We start from the raw sequence: 23631 nt of genomic DNA, 5'->3' as shown, positions 1-23631 counted from the left end.
CGGAGGTCAGTACTTAACCTGAAACAGTTCTTAACCTGAAGCACCACTTTAGCTAATGGGGCCTCCTGCTGCTGCCGCGCCGCCGGAGCCCGATTTCTGTTCTCGTCCTGAAGCAAAGTTCTTAACCCGAGGTACTATTTCTGGGTTAGCGGAGTCTGTAACCTGAAGTGTATGTAACCTGAAGCGTCTGTAACCCGAGGTACCACTGTAATTGGGAAAAACTTACACTGCCAGATTCGAAATTGACTGTCCCAGGTTCCGGTATTTTGGCATTCCTATGCTGGAACTCGTGAAGAGAGACAGAAATAATCGGACTAAATGTCAACCTTTCCTTTAGGTCTTGTTTAGTTTTTAACTTACCTTTATTCTTGTTCTGGAGATTCCTCTCCTGTTGTTTGCCATTTATGATTTGTAGGCACTTTCTGTTACAAAATTGATAAAAGCGGGGGGGGGGGGGCGGACTCGCAGAAAATCTAGTATCTGTGCAGCCTATTATCAACCACACAAGGAAATGTAAAATCTCTCTAAAACATTAAGTGAGCGTGCCTTCGTAGAAGCCGCTGTTGGGGGAAAGGCAAAAATATACTAAAAGTTGCAAGAAATCACGCAGAGCTAAAAGTTGCAAGAAATCACGCAGAGAGGAAGCCCCCACCTGAATCCTTGCTCTTTTTGTGTTTTCCTGAACATGAAACCCCATTCTCACGTCAAATCTCCAGCCGCACCTCTGATTGGTTCTCTCTGGCCACACCTCTGATTAATTTTACTCTTCATCAGAATTGTAAAGGTAAAGGGTAAAGGGATCCCTGACCATTAGGTCCGGTCGTGACCGATTCTGGGGTTGCGGCGCTCATCTCGCTTTATTGGCTGAGGGAGCCGGCGTTTGTCCACAGACAGCTTCTGGGTCATGTGGCCAGCATGACTAAGCCGCTTCTGGCGAACCAGAGCAGCACACAGAAACGCCGTTTACCTTCCCGCAGGAGCGGTACCTATTTATCTACTTGCACTTTGATGTGCTTTCGAACTGCTAGGTTGGCAGGATCAGGGACCGAGCAACGGGAGCTCACCCCGTCGTGGGGATTCGAACCACTAGCCTTCTGATCAGCAAGCCCTAGGCTCTGTGGTTTAGCCCACAGTGCCACCTGCATCCCTTCATCAGAATTTGTCCTCCATGAATTCATGACTTGGCACTAAAGATGCGTAGACTTCTCTTTGCTACCCTTCCTTTGCTTGCAACCTTCAGTTGCAATTTCAAACTTTCCTTTCATTTCAATCTTCAGCGATGGATGATTCAGGGCGGATGGAAGGAAGTCCTGCACTCGGCAGTCCGTCGCCGTTAAACTGTGGAACTCGCTGCTGCAGGAGGCCAGCAACTTGGATGGCCTTGAAAGATAGGCAAAAATGTATAGAAATCAGGATAAAAATTGTTGGTAATGTAAGAAGGAGGGGAACTTCCATCATATGTGGTGGACGTGTACCAGGGTGAAAGCCTATTGGGATCTAATTTACAATGAATTAAAAAAGATCTTTAAATACAATTTCAATAAAAAAAACCAGAGGTGTTTCTGTTAGGTTTAATTGGAGATGAAATTCCAAAAAAAATGTGAATTTGTTTATGTATGCCACAACGGCCGCAAGGATACTTCTGGCTCAGAAATGGAAATCACAGGAGCTTCCAACAGTGGAAGAATGGCAAAGAAAGATGGTGGAATATGTGGAGTTAGCAAAGCTGATGGGGAAGATCCATAATCAGCGTGACGAACTGTTTCAAAAGGACTGGAGCGAATTTATATTATATATGAAAGAACATTGTAAACACCAGAAAACGTTTGTAGCTTTGAGTTGAAATGTTTTGTCATGTGATTATAAGGAACTGATTTACATTTAATGAGGGGAATTTTAAATATATATATATGAGAGAAGGTAAAAAAGTGGTTATAGAAATGCTAAGAATAAAGTAAATATGTATGGAAGGCAGAAAGAGGGGCAGGAGGAGGTCGATGCTCGGATAGAGCAGTATTTGAGTTTATTGAATTATGTATGGAAATTGTAACTATGATAAAGTTGAAAATGCAATAAAAATTATTATAAAAAAGAAAGAAAGAGGGATTGGCAAATTCACGGAGGAGAATAAGGCTATTGATAGTCACTAGCCGTGAAAGCTATGCTCTTCCTCCACTATCAAAGGCAATAATACTTCTGAATTGCTGGAAACCGTAGGAGGGGAAAGTTGCTGTTGGGCTGTGGTCCTGCATATGGGAATTCCACAGGAATCTGGTTGGCCACTGCAAAACAGAATGCTGGACTAGAGATAATGGAGGCTTATAAACTAGACAAGAAAATTGGATTCCAGGTGGAAAAATCGAAATTAGAAACAGAATTGTTAGAAGCTAAAACTAAGATTTTGTCAAAGATGTATAATTTGCTGCTGAAATGGAACACGCAGGATGAAACGGTAAAATCTGCCATGATTAAATGGGCACAGGATGTTGGACATAACATTATGTTTGCTGACTGGGAACAGTTGTGGACCACCGGTTTGAAATTTACGGCATGTAATGCCTTAAGAGAGAATATAATGAAAATGATGTATAGGTGGTACATGACCCCAGTCAAGCTTGCAAAAATTTATCATTTGCCCGATAATAAATGTTGGAAATGCAAAGAAACTGAAGGTACATTCTTTCACCTTTGGTGGACGTGCCCAAGGATTAAGGCTTTTTGGGAAATGATATATAATGAAATGAAAAAGGTGTTTATGTACACCTTCTTGAAGAAACCAGAGGCCTTTCTCCTGGGCATGGTTGGCCAATTGGTGCCAAAGAAGGATAGAACTTTTTTTATGTATGCAACAACAGCAGCAAGAATACTCATCGCAAAATACTGGAAGACACAAGATTTACCCACTCTGGAAGAATGGCAGATGAAGATGATCGACTATATGGGACTAGCAGAAATGACCGGCAGAATCCGAGACCAGGGAAAAGAGGCGGTGGAAGAAGACTGGAAGAAGTTTAAAGATTATTTGCAGAAATATTGTAAAATTAAGGAATGTTGAAATGATGTTGGACAGAAATTAAGTGGTTACCAGCTGTAATGCAAAGGAGGAGCAATAAGTTAAATAAGTAATAATAAGTTATAATAAGGATTTGCTGAGTTAAGAATTTGAACTGGAATACAAAAGGGGGAGGTGAGAGGAGGTCTGGGAATTAAGGTAATGGAAATAAGTAATGGAAATCATATATGTTTTTTTTTTTCTTAATTGTGTGTTCTTGCATTTTTGTTATCTTTTGTGTATTGCTTTTTTCTGTTGGTTTTTTGTATTAAATTGGAAATGCTAATAAATATCTTTAAAAAAAACAAAAAACAGAATGCTGGACTAGATGGGCAGCAGGACTCTTGTCCGGGGATGCCAACTTGAAAAAATATTCGGGGGGGGGGAGGGCGCAGGTAAGCCCCACCCTGCATAATCAATCACAAGACATGGTGCACAAACACCATTTGAATGGTAATGCCCATCAACTGGGGGGGGGTGGCTTCCTCAAATATTCTATGGGGGGGGGCTGAAGGGACCTTGGCTCCGAGGAGTTTGGTCCTATACTCTTGTATCATCCTCTTTCAGCTTTCCTTATCAAAACAACTACAGTGGTACCTCGGGTTAAGAACTTAAATCGTTCTGAAGGTCCGTTCTTAACCTGAAACTGTGCTTAACCTGAGGTACCACTTTAGCTAATGGGGCCTCCCGCTGCCGCCGCACGATTTCTGTTCTCATCCTGAAGCAAAGTTCTTAACCTGAGGTACTATTTATGGGTTAGCAGAGTCTGTAACCTGAAGTGTCTGTAACCTGAAGCGTCTGTTACCCAAGGTTCCACTGTACTTCTTCCGCAATCCCTTATAGCCGAGTAAGATTGTCTTCCATAAACACAGTTTTAACAGTGAGTCTGTAAGCGACTGCGGAGGCCAATTCTGGATGCACACATCCTTCCACAGTGGGGACGTAGGTTTCTGGGCAGGAGTTGGGTCACGGTGAGGGTTTTCCGAGTGTGCCTTCCTCTTAGTACGTTTCTCCCTTTCGTCCTGAGTTCGAGTGACTTCAAAGCCCATGACACCTTTGGTAAAGGCTGTTCTCCAACTGGAGCACTCGTAGGCCAGTGTTTCCCAGTTGTCGGTGCTTATACCTCATCTGACTGGGTTGCCCCAGCCACTCTGGGCGGCTTCCAACATACAGTGGTACCTCGGGTTAAGTACTTAATTTGTTCAGGAGGTCCGTACTTAACCTGAAACTGTTCTTAACCTGAAGCACCACTTTAGCTAATGGGCCCTCCTGCTGCTGCCGCGCCGCTGGAGCACGATTTCTGTTTCTAATTTGATCCCACATTTCCTTAGGATGCTCCTACTTTCATCAGAGAAATGTTGGAGGGTAGGGAGTTATCACCCCGGCATGGGGATTTGAACCGCCGACCTTCCGATCGGCAAGCCCAAGAAGCTCAGTTGTTTAGACCACCGTGTCACTCGCGTCCCTGAACCATCAGAATGCAGCCCTGTATAGGGAAGTTTTTAAAAAATGTTTTATTATGTTTTTATATACAATGGTACCTTGGGTTACGTACGCTTCTCCTCTGCTTTTTAAGATGCTGTCTAGGTTTGTCATTGCTTTTCTCCCAGCTGTCAGCCACAACCAAATTGATGGAGACTCCATTTTTAGAGGCAGTTTACCCCCAAATGACAGTTTTGGTGGTGAATGGCTGCAGATAAATGGTCTTAAAGCTCGGGTCCCAGTTGGCCACTGTGTGACCAAGATGCTGGACCCTTTCAGTCTGACCCAGCAGGGAAAGCCCGCCCCCGCCCCCCCAATCTTGCATTACTAAATAAATGAACCCACAGCCACCTATGAGACTGCTCCAGACCAGCCATTAACCCTTGCTATTCATTACAAGCATATCGCTTAAGCATAAATGTTCTCAGGGTGTGTGTGATCTTACACATTACAAAAGGCAGAGTCATTTAATAGCGACACTTTTTTTAAAAAAGGCGTGACTTTCTCCTCCCCTAAAAAAAACCCTTTAAGAAATGAAAATAACACCCAAATAGTTCTGGTCTCAGTCCAGCCTTGCCACACGCTGCCTGCCATGAGATTACTTGCTGCGGGGGGGGGGGGGGGACGAGAGAGAACAAAGCAGCTGCCTCGCACGGTCCCATCTAGCTTAGTGGTGTCTGCACGGACTGGCAGCAGCTCTCCAGGGTGTTAGTTGGCAGGTGCTGGGGGGGGGGGGAGTTTGAATCTGGGACATTCTGCATGCAGAGCGGGTGCTCCACCACTGAACCACAGCTCCTAAATAGCACTTTTCTGTTTCTTTAAGCGCAACCTTATCTGGAAAAAATAATAGCAGGTGACAACTCTGCAAGCCGGAGAGACCAGCAGGCAGCCGGCAGACCTCAGCTGCCTTTTAAGCCGCGGCAGGCAAACACCGATGACCCTCCCTAAATGATGCCGGATTTCACCTCCCATCACACACACTCCGCGCTCTAACCATTGCTCATGTTGACTTGCCGGGGGTTGAAATCCAGCTGCATTTGCGAGGACCAAAGATTCCCTCTCTCGCCCGCCCGCACACTTCTTGGTTTAAAAGCGTGCAAAAACAAAGGGCGTTTAAAAAAAACCAACAACCCCAAAAAACACCTGACCGGTCAACCCTGGATAGGCTTGTCCCCATTTCACAGGAGGCAAACTGAGGCAGATAACGGGAAAGGCGGGAGATAAGCTACCGGTAAGCGCCTGTGATGTGTGATTTGGAAACCACGTTCTCAGGCGAGGATGGCCGCAGACCTAGGGGTTTTTTTTATTTTAAAAAAGTTAATTGAATGTAGGCACCTCGGGGCGGAGTCCTGAGGTTGACCGCAGCCCCAACCCCGTAGTTGATTTTATTCTTTTCTTTCGCCCGGCGCAGATCCCGCGCGCTTTGGGGAGGTCCCTGCGCCCTGCGCCCTGCGCCCTGCGCTCTCCTCGCCGGGCGGGCAGATGGGCAGCCTGCGCTCTGCCCACCTCCCTTTTCTGAAGAAGTGGGGAGAGAGACCCGGAGTCGCCATGGGTGCTTGGAGTCGCCCTACGTGGCTGCTGTTCCTCCTCTTGGTTCTGCAGAGGGTCGCGGCGGCGCCTTCCCAGGTGAGGCATCCGCGCGGCTTTGGATCGGGCGCACGTGGTGGCGCCGCGCTCCAGGCGGTGGCGGAGGGAATCAGTCGGGGGTTTAAGTTCCTTCCGTGGAGGTTTTTGAGCAGAGGCTGGATGGCCACGTGTCATGGGTGCTTTAGCTGAGATTCCTGCATTGTTGGGGGCTAAATGACCGTTGGGGATCCCTACAATTCTATGCTTTTAAGAAGGGGAAGAACCATCACAAGGTTGTTGGAGCACTACTCGGTGGGAGCAATGAGCAATGAGGACTGTGATCTTGCATCACTTTTTAGGGGAAGGACACGCAGCGCCTGTGGAACTCGCTGCTGCAGGAGGCAGTGACAAATGCATGGAGGGGGGGCTAGCGATGGCTCGTGGCTATGCTCGATGGCTATGTTCTCCTTCAGAGACAGTGATGATGATGATGATGATAATTTATTATTATTATTCATAGCCCACCCATCTGGCTGGGTCTCCGCAGCCACCCTGGGCAGCTTCCAACAAAGTATTAAAATACAGTGGTACCTCGGGTTAAGTACTTAATTCGTTCCGGAGGTCCGTTCTTAACCTGAAACTGTTCTTAACCTGAATCACCGCTTTAGCTAATGGGGCTTCCTGCTGCCTGCTGTGTATGTAACCTGAAGTGTATGTAACCCGAAGTACCACTGTACAGTGGTCTGTTAAACATTAAAAGCTTCCCTAAACAGGGCTGCCTTCAGATGTCTTCTAAAAGTCTGATGCTTCTGAAGACCAGTTGCTGGAATCCACAGGAGGGCTCTTCCGCTTGAATCCTGCTTTCCCTTCGGGGCATATGGCTGTGAGGACAGGATGCTGGACTAAGATGTGCCATTGGCCTGATCCTGACCCAGCGGGCTCGCCTCACGTTCTTTGCTCAGTTGGAGGAGACTCTTGAGAGTCCCATGGACTGCAAGAAGATCAAACCTCTCCATTCTGAAGGAAATCAGCCCTGAGTGCACACTGGAAGGACAGGCTCCATCTCCAGTTAGGGCTTGAAATCTCTCCCCTGCCTGAGATCCTGGACAGCTGCTGCCAGTCTGTGTTGGCAGCAATGGGCTAGATGGCCAGTGGCCCAACTGACTCTAAAACCCACGCCCCTTCTCCTGACTTTATTCCAAGGGTATATCTTGCCCAGGTTTTTTGGGGAGGAGGGGGACAGAGAGATGGGTGTTCTCTAGACAATCCCTTGGCCGGCAGGCACCCAAAAATGTAAGAAAGACCCTCTTGGGGGACTGCCGGTCCAGCGCTGGTGCCTCTGGGAAGCCAACAAAGTATCAGGGTGAGGAATGAGCCTGCTGCTGTTTGGCATGCAGAATGCCCCAGATTTGATCCTTGGTGTCTCTAGGTAGGGTGGGAAGAGAGCGATGCTGGGAAAAACTCAAGAACTGCTGCTGGTGAGAGGGTGGATGTGAGCTGCCTGTACAGTGGTACCTCAGGTTAAGTACTTAATTCATTCCGGAGGTCCGTACTTAACCTAAAACTGTTCTTAACCTGAAGCACCACTTTAGCTAATGGGGCTTCCTGCTGCCGCCGCGCCGCCGTGCATGATTTCTGTTCTCATCCTGAAGCAAAGTTCTTAACCTGAAGCACTATTTCTGAGTTAGTGGAGTCTGTAACCTGCAGCGTATGTAACCTGAAGCGTATGTAACCCGAGGTACCACTGTACTTTCAAAGTGCATTTCCTCCCCGCCCCCCGCCCTGAAGAATTCTGAGCACTGTAGTTTGGGAAGGTTTGCTGAGACCTGTCACTTTTTGAAGAGTGGTGTGTGTGTGTGTGTGTGTGTGTGTGTGTGTGTGTGAAACTACAATGCCCAGAATCCTTTGAGGGAAAGATCATGCTTTGGATGTGCTTAAAAGCCACTGGAGATGCATTGCCATTCAGTGACCATTGGGATCTCTTCAAACTACAATTCTATGGATCTAGGATAGGAATGAGGGAGGCGGACCAGTGCTGTGGTTCCATCATCATCTTCTTCATCATCACCATCATCAATGAAGGCAGCTTCCCATGTTGGGTATGGGGAACATTTGGCCCTCTGGATGCTGCTAAACTACAGCTCCCATCATCCCCCACTGCTGAGTGTGATTGCTAGGCCTGATGGGAGTTGTGGTTTGGCAGCATCCAAAGAGCCCAGTTTCCCCCACCCCAATGTAAAACAAAATAAGGGCTGCTCTTATATTGTGGAACAACCTTATTAAATACAGAGGGTCCTTCTTGGGCAGGGGTCGCACTCTGAACATGCCCTTTTGTTTCTGAGCCTCATACAGTGGCACCTCGGGTTAAGTACTTAATTCGTTCCGGAGGTCCGTACTTAACCTGAAACTGTTCTTAACCTGAAGTACCACTTTAGTTAATGGGGTTTCCTGCTGCTGCTGCACCGCCAGAGCACGATTTCTGTTCTCATCCTGAAGCAAAGTTCTTAACCTGAAGCACTATTTCTGGATTAGCAGAGTCTGTAACCTGAAGCATATGTAACCCGAGGTACCACTGTAGTTCCGAATTCATTTATTTTGCTTAATCATCATCATCATCATCATTTATTTACACCCCGCCCATCTAGCTGGGTTTCCCCAGCCACTCTGGGCGGCTTCCAACAAAAGATTAAAAATACATTAAAACATCAGTCATTAAAAACTTCCCTAAAACAATGGCTACCTTCAGATGTCTTCTATATGTCAGATAGTTGTTTATCTCTTTGACATCTGATGGGAGGGCATTCCACTGGGCGGGCACCACTATGGAGAAGGCCCTCTGCCTGGTTCCCTGTAACTTCGCTTCTCGCAGGGAGGGAACCGCCAGAAGGCCCTCAGCGCTGGACCTCAGTGTCCAGGCTGAACGATGGGCATGGCGACGCTCCTTCAGGTATACTGGACCGAGGCCGTTTAGGGCTTTAAAGGTCATCACCAACACTTTGAATTGTGCTCGAAAACGTACTGGGAGCCAATGTAGGTCTTTCAGGACCGGTGTTATGTGGTCTCAGCAGCCACTCCCAGTCACCTGTCTAGCTGCCGCATTCTGGATTAGTTGTAATTTCTGAGTCACCTTCAATGGTAGCTCCACATAGAGTGCATTGCGGTAGTCCAAGCAGGAGATAACCAGAGCATGCACCACTCTGGCGAGACAGTCTGCGGGCAGATAGGGTCTCAGCCTGCGTACCAGATGGAGCTGGTAAACAGCTGCCCTGGACACAGAACTGAGCTGCGCCTCCATGGACAGCTGTGACTCCAAAATGACTCCCAGGTTAAACATATTCCCAAATTAAACATATTCAGCTCTTTTGACCAGTCGCTGATCAAACCCTGGGTCAGGAGGGTTCGCACACAGCCCCGACATGCACACAGCTGAGTCATCATGTAAGGGGTGCAACACAAGATTAATCATGCTCAGTACATCGCTGTTAATCTAATCTAAAATATCCACTTAACAGCCGAATTGTGGTTTTTTAAAATATTCTCTGCCTTTCCAGCCTCAGTGTCTAAGCAGGAGTGGGTGGTGCAGATTCGTGGCTCTCCAAACATTGCTCTCCAAACATCCCATGATCCATAGCTAGCAGGACCAGTGGTCACGGATGATGGGAACTGTAGTCTCAAAACATCTGGAGGGCCAAGTTTGAGGAAGCCTGGTCTACAGGTTAGAAACCCTCGATCGAAGATATCTGGTCTGGCTTGTTAAAGGCGCAAGAGCCCTAGCGGGTGAGAGAACATGGCAACCCCTCCAACCATGACTGTACAATGGTCCTTCGGGTTAAGTACTTAATTCGTTCCGGAGGGCCATTCTTAACGTGAAACTGTTCTTAACCTGAAACACCACTTTAGCTAATGGGGCCTCCCGCTGCTGCTGCGCCTCTGGTGTGCGATTTCTGTTCTCATCCTGAGGTAAAGTTCTTAACCTGAGGTAATATTTCTGGGTTAGCGGAGTCTGTAACCTGAAGCGTATGTAACCTGAGGTATCACTGGACTTGAAGCACTTGCAGAGGTGTGAAATGTTAAGCTAGGCGAGAGTGCCCTGGAGCGTGTGCCGAGTGCCGCTTGGCAGTGAGCAAGTGCTCATCTAGGGTTAAAGGTAAAGGGACCCCTGACCATTAGGTCCAGTCGTGACCAACTCTGGGGTTGCGGCGCTCATCTCGCTTTATTGGCCAAGGGAGCCGGCGTACAGCTTCCAGGTCATGTGGCCAGCATGACTAAGCCGCTTTTGGCGAACCAGAGCAGCGCATGGAAACGCCGTTTACCTTCCCGTCGGAGCAGTACCTATTTATCTACTTGCACTTGACGTGCTTTCGAACTGCTAGGTTGGCAGGAGCAAGGACTGAGCAACGGAAGCTCACCCCGTCACAGGGATTCAAACCGCCGACCTTCTGATCGGCAAGTTCTAGGCTCTGTGGTTTAACCCACGGCGCCACCCGCGTCCCACATCTAGGTTTAGGTCTGGGTATTGCACAGAAATAGCAGGCAGCTCCTTTTGCTGCCATGCTGTGGTGCTTCTTCAAAAGATAACGTAAAATTCTAGTCCTCATGGCTGTGAATATAGGGCTGATTTAAAAGCAACAGAGGAAGCTGCCTGATAATGAGTCCATCCAACTCAGTATCGTCTACTCTGACTGGCAGCAGCGCTCCTGGGTTTCAGGGGAGAGGCATTCCCAGGCTTACCCAGAGATGCCGTTGGGAATCGAACCTTCTGCATGCAAGAAAACTTCCAGGTCTGATTCCTCAAGCCCAGATGTGCAATACATCAAGGAGAGGAAAGGCATAAAGGATCCCTCTCTGTGGAGGTCTCCGTTACAGGGGTGACTGCCTGTTTTCAGATCAAAGGCTGTAGTCCTTTGTGGACATATCTTGCGCGGGCGGCGGTGGGGGGGGGAGGGGCGGTTGGACTAGATGATGCTTGGTGTACCTTCCAACTCTACAATTCTATAAATCTATGAGCAATGACAAACTAGACATCATCTTAAAAAGCAGAGACATCACCTTGCCAACAAAGGTCCGTATAGTTAAAGCTATGGTTTTCCCAGTAGTGACGTATGGAAGTGAGAGCTGGACCATAAAGAAGGCTGATCGCCGAAGAATCTATGCTTTTGAATTATGGTGCTGGAGGAGACTCTTGAGAGTCCCATGGACTGCAAGAAGATCAAACCTCTCCATTCTGAAGGAAATCAGCCCTGAGTGCTCACTGGAAGGACAGATCCTGAAGCTGAGGCTCCAATACTTTGGCCACTTCATGAGAAGAGAAGACTCCCTGGAAAAGACCCTGATGTTGGGAAAGATGGAGGGCACAAGGAGAAGGGGACGAGAGAGGACGAGATGGCTGGATAGTGTTCTCGAAGCTACCAGCATGAGTTTGACCAAACTGCGGGAGGCAGTGGAAGACAGAAGTGCCTGGCGTGCTCTGGTCCATGGGCTCACGAAGAGACGGACACGACTAAACAACTAAACAACAACAATGAGCTGTTTGCCACCAGTAGGCGGGGCCACGGCCAAAAGGAGGTGGAGCAACACCTTTTTACAAAGAACCACACACAAAAGTCAGGCACACCTGTCCACACGCCATCCAAACAGAGAGGAGAACTGCCATGTGGCATAGGGGTTAGAGCATGGGTAGGCAAACTAAGGCCCGGGGGCCCGATCCGGCCCAATTGCCTTCTAAATCCGGGAATCAGCGTGTTTTTACATGAGTAGAATGTGACCTTTTATTTAAAAGGCATCTCTGGGTTATTTGTGGGGCCTGGCTGGTGTTTTTACATGAGTAAAATGTGTCCTTTTATTTAAAATGCATCTTTGGGTTATTTGTGGGGCGTAGGAATTCATTCAAATAATAATCCGGCCCCCCACATGGTCTCAGGGACGGTGGACCTGCTGAAAAAGTTTGCTGATGTAGGGAGTTTTCAACTATCATCTTTTGCTGACCCCTGGGTTAGAGTGCCAGGCTAGGACCTGTGAGGGACGTGGGTTCGAATCCCCACACAGCCATGAAGCTTACTGGGGTGACCTTTAGTGTCCACCCTCACAGGGTTGTGGTTGAGAGTAAATGATGACAGGGAGAAAGAAACACCGACCCCGCCTTGAGCTCCTTTGGAAAAAAATGGGGGGGTGCAATGAATAAGTAAATAAATAAGGCAGGACATAAATGTTGTTGTTACAGTTCAAGGATTTATTCCGGCAGATGCTTTCCTGCTGAACCCTCCAAGTAAACTTTGGGCAAGCAAGAGGCATGATCACAGTTCAAGGATGTTACGGTAAAATCTGGGTGCGAGGCTGCTCTGCCACCCAGCTGGTCGGACTAAGTCCGCGGGTCCCTGCGGAGGAAAATGAGCTCAGCCGGAGAAAGGAGCAAACTGCAGAAGATCCAAGTTTATTGCGCAACGGGTTCAAGGCGAGATTGAACAGCGATTGAACTTTTGAAACTTCCCTCCATGTCCCAGAATACAGTGCAAAATACATCCCAGTTACATCATGAATACATTAAGAAGAGGTTGGGTTACACAGATTACATCATGAATACATTAAGAAGAGGTTGGGTTACACAGGATTAACATATGGAGGAGGGAGGGGGGAATATGCAGAGCTGGAGATATGCGCAGATAAGCACATCCTGAGTACCAGTGATGAGAAGACAATGGTCCATGTACTGGCATTGCCCGGCGGAAAGGCTTGGCAGAGTGATTTGACAGGATTAGGGTCTTGACACCTTGCTTGAGGGATTATGGAGGACAGGGGAGGTGTCATGGAGTCCTAGAGAAATTGAGCAAATTGGCACGTTGAGTTTCTATGAATTTTATAGATTTTAGTCCCTTTTGACATTGACAATTGGAAATAAATGGATATATTGTAGTGAAGAAGAAGGTGAAGAAGACATGCCCCCCCCCTCCGTATCAAGGACATGGGAGAGCATTCATGGAGGGTGTGGAGAAAGCCTAGGGGGGGGGGCATGGCCTGGGCAATGGGAGTTCCAAGGCCCACATAGAAAACTGGGGGGGAGAGACTTCTGAGCCTGAGGTTCCCCGCCTTTTCGTACTGCACACCCCCAGGCTATTTGAACACGGCTTTATTTTTTTAATTCCATTTCTATCCCTCCAAATTGTTCAAGGTGGGGTACGCTGCCCCCCCAGGTGCCCCTCACTCAATCCCAACACAACAACCCTGCAAAGTAGGCTAAGCTGAGAGAGGCAGTGCCTGGCCCTGTTGTAAACAAAAACTGCCCTTTTCCCTTAAAGGTAAAGGTAAAGGTACCCCTGCCCGTACGGGCCAGTCTTGACAGACTCTGGGGTTGTGCGCCCATCTCACTTAAGAGGCCAGGGGCCAGCGCTGTCCGGAGACACTTCCGGGTCACGTGGCCAGCGTGACATCGCTGCTCTGGCGAGCCAGAGCCGCACACGGAAACGCCGTTTACCTTCCCGCTGGTAAGCGGTCCCTATTTATCTACTTGCACCCGGAGGTGCTTTCGAACTGCTAGGTTGGCAGGCGCTGGGACCGAGCAGCGGGAGCGCACCCCGCCGCAGGGATTCGAACCGCCGACCTTTCGATCGGCAAGCCCTAGGCGCTGAGGCTTTAACCCACAGCGCCACCTGCGTCCCCACCCTTTTCCCTTATGGGGTATCAAAGAGCCCATATAGAGTCCTTACATAGGTTTCCTATTGGTAGGAGAGAATAACAGAGGCCAACCAGATAATATTGAGAAGCAAAGCAGCTAGTAAGCCTGATCTTTATTGATGTGTTGCAACAGGGTCCTCACTCACCACAACACGGGAGGGAGCAGGAACCCAGAAAAATGGTGTGCAAGGCCTTATAAAGACTTTTGAAATTGCCACCCTGTAGATCAAGACCACCCCCAGAAACATCATACATACATCACAGAAGGGGTGTAACCTAAAACCACCCCTCAGATACATCATACCTACATCACAAAAAAGGCGGTCTTAAAACAGAAATTTCAATGTTTTTTTTCTCCTGTCATTGTTTATCTCCTGTCTGGCAGGTTACTTGATTGGATTGCCTGGGGAGCCTGGCCATTCTTTTGTAATGATAAATACTTACCATAGTTCCTGGGCCAGGTCACAGGCTCACACCCTATTCAAACACAGACATACCCTTAAGACAGGATTTGTGAAGGAAAAGACAATGGGGAGTCTTTTCCATTTTCCTTTGACCTTGCAGAGAAAACATTTGGTCAGTTTGGGACAGTTTGGGAATCAAAATGGTTCCAGGTCGGTCTTCCTATGCTGATCTATGTACCTGCTTGGTTGGTACACTTATGAACATTTAACATATATCTAAGACCTCAAAATTCCTATCACGGCCCCAAGGTCACCCTAATGAGCTTCATGGCTGAATGGCAGATTTGAACCTGGGTCTCTCCCACGTCCTAGCACGCTTTCACCCTAACCACTACGCCGCACTGCCTCTTGCGGTTTTGCTGCGGACGGAGCTGCGAGCGAGCGCTTTAATATGGCGGGGAACGGGCCGGTGTCTGTCCGCCTCCTGGCATGTGTGCATAACAGCAAAACCTCGCACGTGCAGCTGTTGCTGTGGATCTTGTGCAACCCAGCAGCTCTTTCTGGGGGCAGGAAACCCGCCATCTTTGGCTCCCTTACTGGCTAAGCCAGCCCGAAAATGACTCATTCACTAATATTTTTCTGAGGCCACTGAAACCAGAAGGCTGATTCAGAAAATTTCAGTTTGCAAGAGATGAGTGGCGAGACCAGGAAACCGGCGGGGTGACAACAGCTCCTGTCCTCATTTGGGAATTGACTTGGCCGGCAGGCAGAAAACTGCACCCCTCACTTTTCTGAATCGGCTTTCCCCAGTCCCCACCCCAAGCACGCTCTTTGCAAAAACCACCTGACCACATCTGAGAAATCTGCAATAACCCTCCAGCTACCCTCCAGCAGTTTAGAGCTGAGAAAGGGCTGCTGTTCAAATGGGAGAGCATCTACACCATGGGTAGGCAAACTAAGGCCCGAGGGCCGGATCCGGCCCAATCGCCTTCTAAATCCGGCCCTTGCACGGTCTGGGAATCAGCGTGTTTTTACATGAGTCAAATGTGTCCTTTTATTTAAAATGCATCTCTGAGTTATTTGTGGGGCCTGCCTGGTATTTTTACTTGGGGAGAATGTGTGCTTTTATTTAAAATGCATCTTTGAGTTATTTGTGGGGCATAGGAATTCGTTCATTTTTTTTTTCAAAATATAGACTGGCCCCCACAAGGTCTGAGGGACAGTGGACCGGCCCCCTGCTGAAAAGGTTTGCTGACCCCTGATCTACATTGTGTGCAGAAGGTTCCAATGGCAGCATCACTAGATAAGGCTGCGAACGACACTCCTGCCAGCCAGTGTAGGCCAATGACCTGACTCAGAATAAGGCAGCTTCCTGCATTCCTATTGTAAAGATAAAGGTAAAGGGACCCCTGACCATTAGGTCCAGTCGTGGCCGACTCTGGGGTTGCGGCGCTCATCTCGCTTTATTGGCCGAAGGAGCCGGCGTACAGCTTCCGGGTCATGTGGCCAGCATGACTAAGCTGCTTCTGGCGAACCAGAGCAGCGCATGAAAACACCGTTTACCTTCCCGCCGGAGTGGTACCTATTTATCTACTTGCACTTGACGTGCTTTCGAACTGCTAGGCTGGCAGGAGCAAGGACTGAGCAACGGAAGCTCACCCCGTCACAGGGATTCAAACCGCCGACCTTCTGGTTAAACCCACAGCGCCACCCGCGTCCCACATCTAGGGTTAGGTCTGGGTATTGCACAGAAATAGCAGGCAGCTCCTTTTGCTGCCATGCTATGGTGCTTCTTCAAAAGATAACGTAAGATTCTAGTCCTCATGGCTGTGAATATAGGGCTGATTTAAAAGCAACAGAGGAAGCAGTACCTTCGACGTGCTTCCGAACTGCTAGGTTGGCAGGAGCAGGGACCGAGCAACAGGAGCTCACCCTATCGTGGGGATTCGAACCGCGACCTTCTGATTGACAAGTCCTAGGCTCTGTGGTTTAACCCACAGCGCCACCACGTCCCTTCGCATTCCAGTTGTACCAGCCCTTTATTTGCAACCATGAGGACTAGAATCTAGTCCTTTTGAGGAAGTGCCGCAGTGCGGTGGCAGAGCACCTGCCTTGCACACAGATGTCTCCAGGTTCAGCCTAACCCTGCCTGCAACCCTGGAGTGCTAGAGGTTGGATAGCTCAGCTGGCTAGCGTGTGGTGGTGATAATGCCAAGGTTGCAGGCAACAGCCAGCAAGTCAAGACCCCAGTCGATTCAGTCCCGTTCCTCTCCGACCGCAGTGCCCTGCTTAACCACATGCAGCGACTCCAGACTGTGGAGAGCATGAGGAAATCCGGCTGTTTCGGGAGGAGACTGGACTGGATTGGGTCCATGAGGGGATGGGATGCAGAGTTGAGCCCTCCCCACCCCACCCCCTTATTGAATAGTGCTTTCTGGGAGAACTGCAGAAATGCAGACACATCTCCAAGCTTACGATAACAGACGCATGCTTCGTTTTGGTCCACTGGCTAAACCTGCAAATCCTTCCCATCGATGCCCAGAACAGGGACTTGTACAGAGTTGCGACAGGCAACTCCCTCTTTAGTGAGAGCTGCCTGTTGCAACTCTCCACGAGTCCCCGTTCTTAGCATCAAATACTTCAAGATGGATATCCTGTGTGTTCAGAATTACTGGATGGTCTGGTGTTTAGCCAGAATCCTCTTCCCAGCTGCTTCCTCCCACTGATCAATCTAGGAACAGGAATGGATCTTCCAAGTTCTCTTGCTTGGCTCACATATCTCTAATGAAAAAGGCAAGGAGTAAATCTTACTAGGGTCTATAAAGCTTGCAAAAGAACAGCTATATAGTCCTGCATTGCAGGGGCTCCGACTAGAAGATCCTCAAGGTCCCTCCCAACTCTTAGGCGAAAAAAATGAGAGGCACAAATACAAGATGGGTGACACCTGGCTTGAGAGCAGTACATGTGAAAAGGATCTAGGAGTCTTGGTTGACCACAAACTTGACATGAGCCAACAGTGTGACGCAGCAGCTAAAAAAGCCAATGCAATTCTGGGCTGCATCAATAGGAGTATAGCATCTAGATCAAGGGAAGTAATAGTGCCACTGTATTCTGCTCTGGTCAGACCTCACCTGGAGTACTGTGTCCAGTTCTGGGCACCACAGTTCAAGAAGGACACTGACAAACTGGAACGTGTCCAGAGGAGGGCAACCAAAATGGTCAAAGGCCTGGAAACGATGCCTTATGAGGAACGGCTAAGGGAGCTGGGCATGTTTAGCCTGGAGAAGAGGAGGTTAAGGGGTGATATGATAGCCATGTTCAAATATATAAAAGGATGTCACATAGAGGAGGGAGAAAGGTTGTTTTCTGCTGCTCCAGAGAAGCGGACACGGAGCAATGGTTCCAAACTACAAGAAAGAAGATTCCACCTAAACATTAGGAAGAACTTCCTGACAGTAAGAGCTGTTTGACAGTGGAATTTGCTGCCAAGGAGTGTGGTGGAGTCTCCTTCTTTGGAGGTCTTTAAGCAGAGGCTTGACAACCATATGTCAGGAGTGCTCTGATGGTGTTTCCTGCTTGGCAGGGGGTTGGACTCGATGGCCCTTGTGGTCTCTTCCAACTCTATGATTCTATATTTTGTACATTCAAACAGCCTGCATCTGATTCTAGGCAGTGGTTTCCCCAAAATGGCCCAGATGGAAACCCCTCGGACTTCCCACCTCTGCCTTAACAGGAAACATCAAGGAACAAGTGGGTGGGTTTTGCTCAAAAAAATTTTTGGCCACCAGCCGCTGCACAGGCACAGCTATTAATAGAGCTAATAACCAGCTGTCTGGTCAAATGCAGATCATGCTTAATTAATGAAAACACTTGTTGACTGTAAACACCAGGTCAAAACTGAACCGAGGTAGCCTCATTCGTAGCTCTTGAAATGAGGAGGTAAAAAGAGTGCAGAAAAGTCCCGCAGAGCCACAGCAAACGGGAAGACCCATGGCTTGGCGAGAGGCCACGAGCTTGGAATGCGGAAGATTTCCCGGTTTGATCCCTGGCATCTTTGCCAAAGGACCAAGAGCCCAAATCTGGCCTGCCACCAACCACCCCACTGCACATTTCCCCTGGAGATTTTACAAGCCTTGATGTGTGCAGAGATGGATGGGGGAGGGAAAACTGGCGACTGGGAGTGGCCGCTGAGACCACATAACACCGGTCCTGAAAGACCTACATTGGCTCCCAGTACGTTTCCGAGCACAATTCAAAGTGTTGGTGCTGACCTGGAAAGCCCTAAATGGCCTCGGCCCAGTATTCCTGAAAGAGCGTCTCCACCCCCATCGCCCAGCACGGACACTGAGGTCCAGCTCCCAGGGCCTTCTGGCGGTTTCCTCACTGTGAGAATTGAGGTTATAGGGAAGCAGGCAGAGGGCCTTCTTGGTGGTGGCGCCCACCCTGTGATAAACCCTCCCGTCAGATGTCAAGGAAATAAACAACTACCTGACTTTTAGAAGCCATCCGATGACAATCCTGTTTAGGGAAGTTTTTAATGTTTGATGTTTTATTGTGCTTTTAATATTCTGTTGTGAGCCGCCCAGAATGGCTGGGGAAACCCAGCCAGATGGGTGGGGTATAAGTAATAAATTACAGTGGTACCTCAGGTTACAGACGCTTCAGGTTACAGACTCCGCTAACCTAGAAATAGTACCTCGGGTTAAGAACTTTGCTTCAGGATGAGAACAGAAATCGTGCTCCGGCGGCGCGGCAGCAGCGGGAGGCTCCCATTAGCTAAAGTGGTACCTCAGGTTATGAACAGTTTCAGGTTAAGAACGGACCTCCAGAATGAATTAAGTACTTAACCTGAGGTACCACGGTATTATTATAAAATGACAAATGTCACACCCACGGTTGTCATGTGGCCCCTGGGAGGCTTTCCTGGAGGGAACATGGCCCTGGGGCAGAAGAGGGATTCTCTCAGACATCAAAGCCATGCAGAAAACACCACCTGATGGCAGGAAGAGTTGTCGGATTTGACAACCAAATCTCCGCAGGATGGACCAGCAGCCTGACCTGGAATACCAGTTGTTGGTCGTTGCAAAGGGGAAGGGGGCAGCGGTCCTCAAATCCTGCTTGCTGTTTTCCCACAGAGAACATAAGTGCATAAGTAGAGCCTGCTGGATCAGGACCCACCTAGTCCAGCTTCCTGTTTTCCTAGTGGAAAACCCACAAGCAGGATCTGAGCAAAAGAGCAATTCTCCTTTTCTGTGGTCTCCAGCAACTGGTCTTCAGAAGCATTGCTGGCTCCTGTGATAGGAATTTTGAGGTCTTAAGGTAAAGGTAAAGGTACCCCTGCCCGTACGGGCCAGTCTTGACAGACTCTGGGGTTGTGCGCCCATCTCACTCAAGAGGCCAGGGGCCAGCGCTGTCCGGAGACACTTCCGGGTCACGTGGCCAGCGTGACATCGCTGCTCTGGCGAGCCAGAGCCGCATACGGAAACGCCGTTTACCTTCCCGCTGGTAAGCGGTCCCTATTTATCTACTTGCACCCGGAGGTGCTTTCGAACTGCTAGGTTGGCAGGCGCTGGGACCGAGCAGCGGGAGCGCACCCCGCCGCAGGGATTCGAACCGCCGACCTTTCGATCGGCAAGTCCTAGGCGCTGAGGCTTTAACCCACAGCGCCACCTGCGTCTTAGATATATGTTAAATGTTCATAAATGTACCAACCAAGCACATACATGGATCAGCACAGGAAGACTGACCTGAAACCATTTTTGATTCCCAAACTGGCCCAGGAACTAAGTATTTATCATTACAAAAGACTGGCCAGGCTGCCCAGGAAATCCAATCAAGTGACCATTAAACAGGTAACCTGGAAGACAGGAGGTAAACAAAGCACTCAGATTTCTGCTGTAGACCGCCCTTTCTGTGATGTAGGTATGATGTTTCTGGGGGTGGTCTTGATCTACAGGGTAGCAATTTCAAAAGTCTATATAAGGGCTTGCACCACCATAGTTCAGGGTCCCTCTTCCCTCCTGCGTGTGGTGAGTGAGGACCCTATTGCAACAGATCAATAAAGATTAGGCTTACTAGATGTTTTGCTTCTCAATAGTCTCTGGTTGGCCTCTGTTATTTTCTCCTACCAATAGGGAACCTACATAAGGACTCTATATGGGCTCTTGGATACCCCATAAGGAAAAAAAGGGCAGATTTTTGTTTACAACATTCCCGTTTGTGGAGGCAGAGCAGAAACATCCTAGATCCCTCAATAGCCCTCGCCTCCTCCATGAATTTGGCTAATCCCATGCTTTTGAATTATGGTGCTGGAGGAGACTCTTGAGAGTTCCACGGACTGCAAGAAGATCAAACCTCTCCATTCTGAAGGAAATCAGCCCTGAGTGCTCACTGGAAGGACAGATCCTGAAGCTGAGGCTCCAATACTTTGGCCACCTCATGAGAAGAGAAGACTCCCTGGAAAAGACCCTGATGTTGGGAAAGATGGAGGGCACAAGGAGAAGGGGACGACAGAGGATGAGATGGTTGGACAATGTTCTCGAAGGTACCAACATGAGTTTGACCAAACTGCAGGAGGCAGTGGAAGACAGGAGTGCCTGGCGTGCTCTGGTCTATGGGGTCACGAAGAGTCGGACACGGCTAAATGACTAAACAACAACAACAATTTAAAACAGTCCACATTGGTGGCAGGGATCTCCTGCCTATCATACCACCTCTTTCTTGCCCTTTCTCTAAACCAGGGTTCCCAAACTCAGGTCGCCGACTGTTTTTGGACTACAATTCCCATCACCCCTGACCACCAGTCCTCTTAGCTAGGGATGATGGGAGTTGTAGTCCAAAAACAGCTGGAGACCCAAGCTGGGGAAACAAACTGCTCTGAACTGAAAAGGCCCAAGCCCTGCAAGTTTTCTTCATAGGGGAATTGATCCATCCTTCCTTGATAACTTTGATCCTTTTCCATCTCAGCAATATCCCTTTTGAGGCGAGGCAGCCAGGCAATCTAGTTGGCACCTTTGCTTGACTTGAAGGGCTGTTGTCAGTCCATACCTGTCAAGCATCCCTTATTTGGCGGGACAGTCCCTTATCCCAGCGCCATGTCCCGCTGCTGTCCCTTATTGATGATGTCCCTTAAATTTCCCGGGTTTCAAAGGAAGCAGCTCCTCTCCCTCCCTCTCTGCCGGACAGGGAGGAGGGAGGCTCCAACTGTGTTGCTTGGCTGTGTTGCTCACCCAATAAGGAGCCTAAGAATGACTGGGGGGTGGAGCTTGCATGCCTTGTGCCGATCAAATTGGCTGCGTTGCCTGGGGACTCGCCATTGCTCAGCGCTTCCCAGCGGAGAGGTGACGGTGGTTTTCCTTGCTGAATCCCCTTTGCCGGGTTGCTGCGCTGTGGGAACCACCATTTAAGGCTTTGTTTGGCTGCTGGTTGACTAAAATCCCTTATTTTGGCTGCTGATCCCTTATTTTCGAGGCTGCTGATCCCTTATTTTCAAATCTGTAAGTTGACAGCTATGCGTCAGTCTGATCTGACAGCCAGACTCTCCTTTGGTTCTGAGGAACAGCAGAGAAGCAGATAAACTTGCCCAAGTCTTCAGGACGCACACATATGTCTACAATTGTGTCATAATTTTACAATCTCTGTCAAACTGACCTCAAATTTTTTTTTTGAGGGATTGAAATGTCACGTCTGTTGCTACCAACCCCTTTCATCTCTTGATAGTATGTCTTGTTTCGACTCAAGTCTGAACTTTTCCAGTCATCCAGAAAAATCAAACTCGGCGTCTTTAATTCAGAGACGAATCTAGAGAAACGTCCTACCTTTTCTCTTACGGGTGAGCCAGAATCGGGGCTCTCTGAGGGCCTCAGAAGGAGACGAGACGTCTCAGAAATAAATGCTTCGTGGAATGTTATGGTTTGAAGAATCAGCGAGCAGGATTTGAATTATGAGCAGCAGAAAGAATGAGAGACTATTGTGTTGTTATGATGTAAAATGAGGGGAGAAGACAGGATGCAGCAAAGAGGCGATAAGAAAAGCATCCTGAAAAATGGGGTGGGAAGTCAATAATATAAAAGGAATTTTTAAAAATATGTATTGGAATTGTATGTGGAATTTCTTGAAGTCTAATAAAATAATTTTGGACTAAAAAAGAAATAGATGCTTCACGGTGGCTGAAATCCTATGCTTGCTTCCCTGAGAGTAAAAGCTGCACGAGTTTGTGACTAAGGCTTTGTACGCCTTTCTGTTTACGCTGGTTCCAGAATGTTCCTTTCGTTCCCTGCAAGAAATGTTTGCATGGTCTGAAGCTTTTCAGTTTAGAGAAAAGGCGAGTGACATGATAGAGTGGGGGACCTTTGGCCCGCAAGATGTTGCTGAACTGCAAATCCCATCAGCGCTAGCAAACAGAGCTGATGGTCAGGAATGAGCACGGAGGGGAACAGGATGCTGGACTAGAGGGGGCACTGCCTGGCCTGATCCAGCAACCAGGCTTTTCTTAGGGGCTAATGAATTTGTCTAACCCTTTCTAAAGCACGTGGGTTTTGCCAGATCTTGTGGCAGGGAGTTCCATCAGCTGTTTTGGCCCCCCCAGCATTCTTTTTAAGGCCTCAAATGGAATCAAAATAGAAACCACGACAAAACCACCAGTCATCTCCCCCTCCTGAAACCGCGCCTGAAACTATTTCCCCTTTCTTTTGAGAAACAACACTCAAGTCCTGGTCATTATGTGGAGAGTTCCACCATATTTCAATGTCTTGCGCATTATTTCGGATGTATTTAGAAACACAGACTCTGCCCTGCTCAACGCAGGAGAAACATGCAGCCTCTCAGCTTTTAATTATGGCTTTTGTCTTTCTGCCTTTCTAGGGATCGGGTCACTTGCCGTGCTTGGGGCTGGTTATCGGGTCCAACAAAGAACCCCTACGGTGCTGCTATCAATGCCCCTCAGGTCAGTACCTCTGGAATCATAGAGATTAAGGGGATCTGCAAAGGGCACATTTCAGTCTGGCAAAATCTATTGGGGCAGGAAGCAGGATCAATGAGAGGGTGTGGCTTGGATGAGAGGGTGTGGCCTGCGGAGAGTTCTGAGGGCCAGGGAGAGAATCCTGGAGGGCCACGTATGTCTCTCTGGCTCGAGGTCCTTAACACTTTGCTAACTGGCTTTCTATCCCCCTCCCAGCACCTGTTCCCAGGTGAGCTCATAACACTGTAAAAGTGCAACATTGGAAATGAGTTTAAATATCATTATTCCTCCTTATTTATTCTCTCAGATTTATTTCATAAAACTTACATACCGCTTGGTTGTAGAGAACCTCAAGGTGGTTGACAAGAATAAAGCAGTAAGATGAGTAGCAGAAGCAATTAGATCGCTGGGAGGGCGGAATTAAAACCAACAATGAATTAAAAACACGTGTTCTAAACATCTGGGCACGCTCGTCTGAACAAGGATGTTTTTAGCAGGCG

At 48.5% G+C, this 23631-nt stretch overlaps 2 protein-coding genes across 3 annotated transcripts in view; one reads left to right on the top strand and one right to left on the bottom strand.

Annotated features, from left to right (window-relative positions):
* The window catches only part of LDLRAD2 (low density lipoprotein receptor class A domain containing 2), a 790445-nt gene that overhangs the window by 735561 nt on the left and 31253 nt on the right, over positions 1 to 23631 (bottom strand). The gene's annotated exons all lie outside the window — the stretch shown is intronic.
* Positions 6067 to 23631, top strand: part of TNFRSF8 (TNF receptor superfamily member 8) — a 35181-nt gene continuing 17616 nt past the window's right edge. The window contains exons 1-2 of the mRNA XM_079987071.1: positions 6067 to 6160; positions 23035 to 23116. Coding sequence (XP_079843197.1) covers positions 6083 to 6160; positions 23035 to 23116 — 160 coding nt within the window. The 5' untranslated portion in view covers positions 6067 to 6082. The remainder of the gene's footprint in view (positions 6161 to 23034; positions 23117 to 23631) is intronic.

The sequence above is a fragment of the Podarcis cretensis genome, assembly GCF_951804945.1.
Source record: "Podarcis cretensis genome assembly, chromosome: 8".
NCBI classification, from domain to species: Eukaryota; Metazoa; Chordata; class Lepidosauria; order Squamata; family Lacertidae; genus Podarcis; species Podarcis cretensis.
The sequence above is the reverse complement of the archived record's forward strand: the minus strand, read 5'-3'. Positions and strand labels throughout refer to the sequence as shown.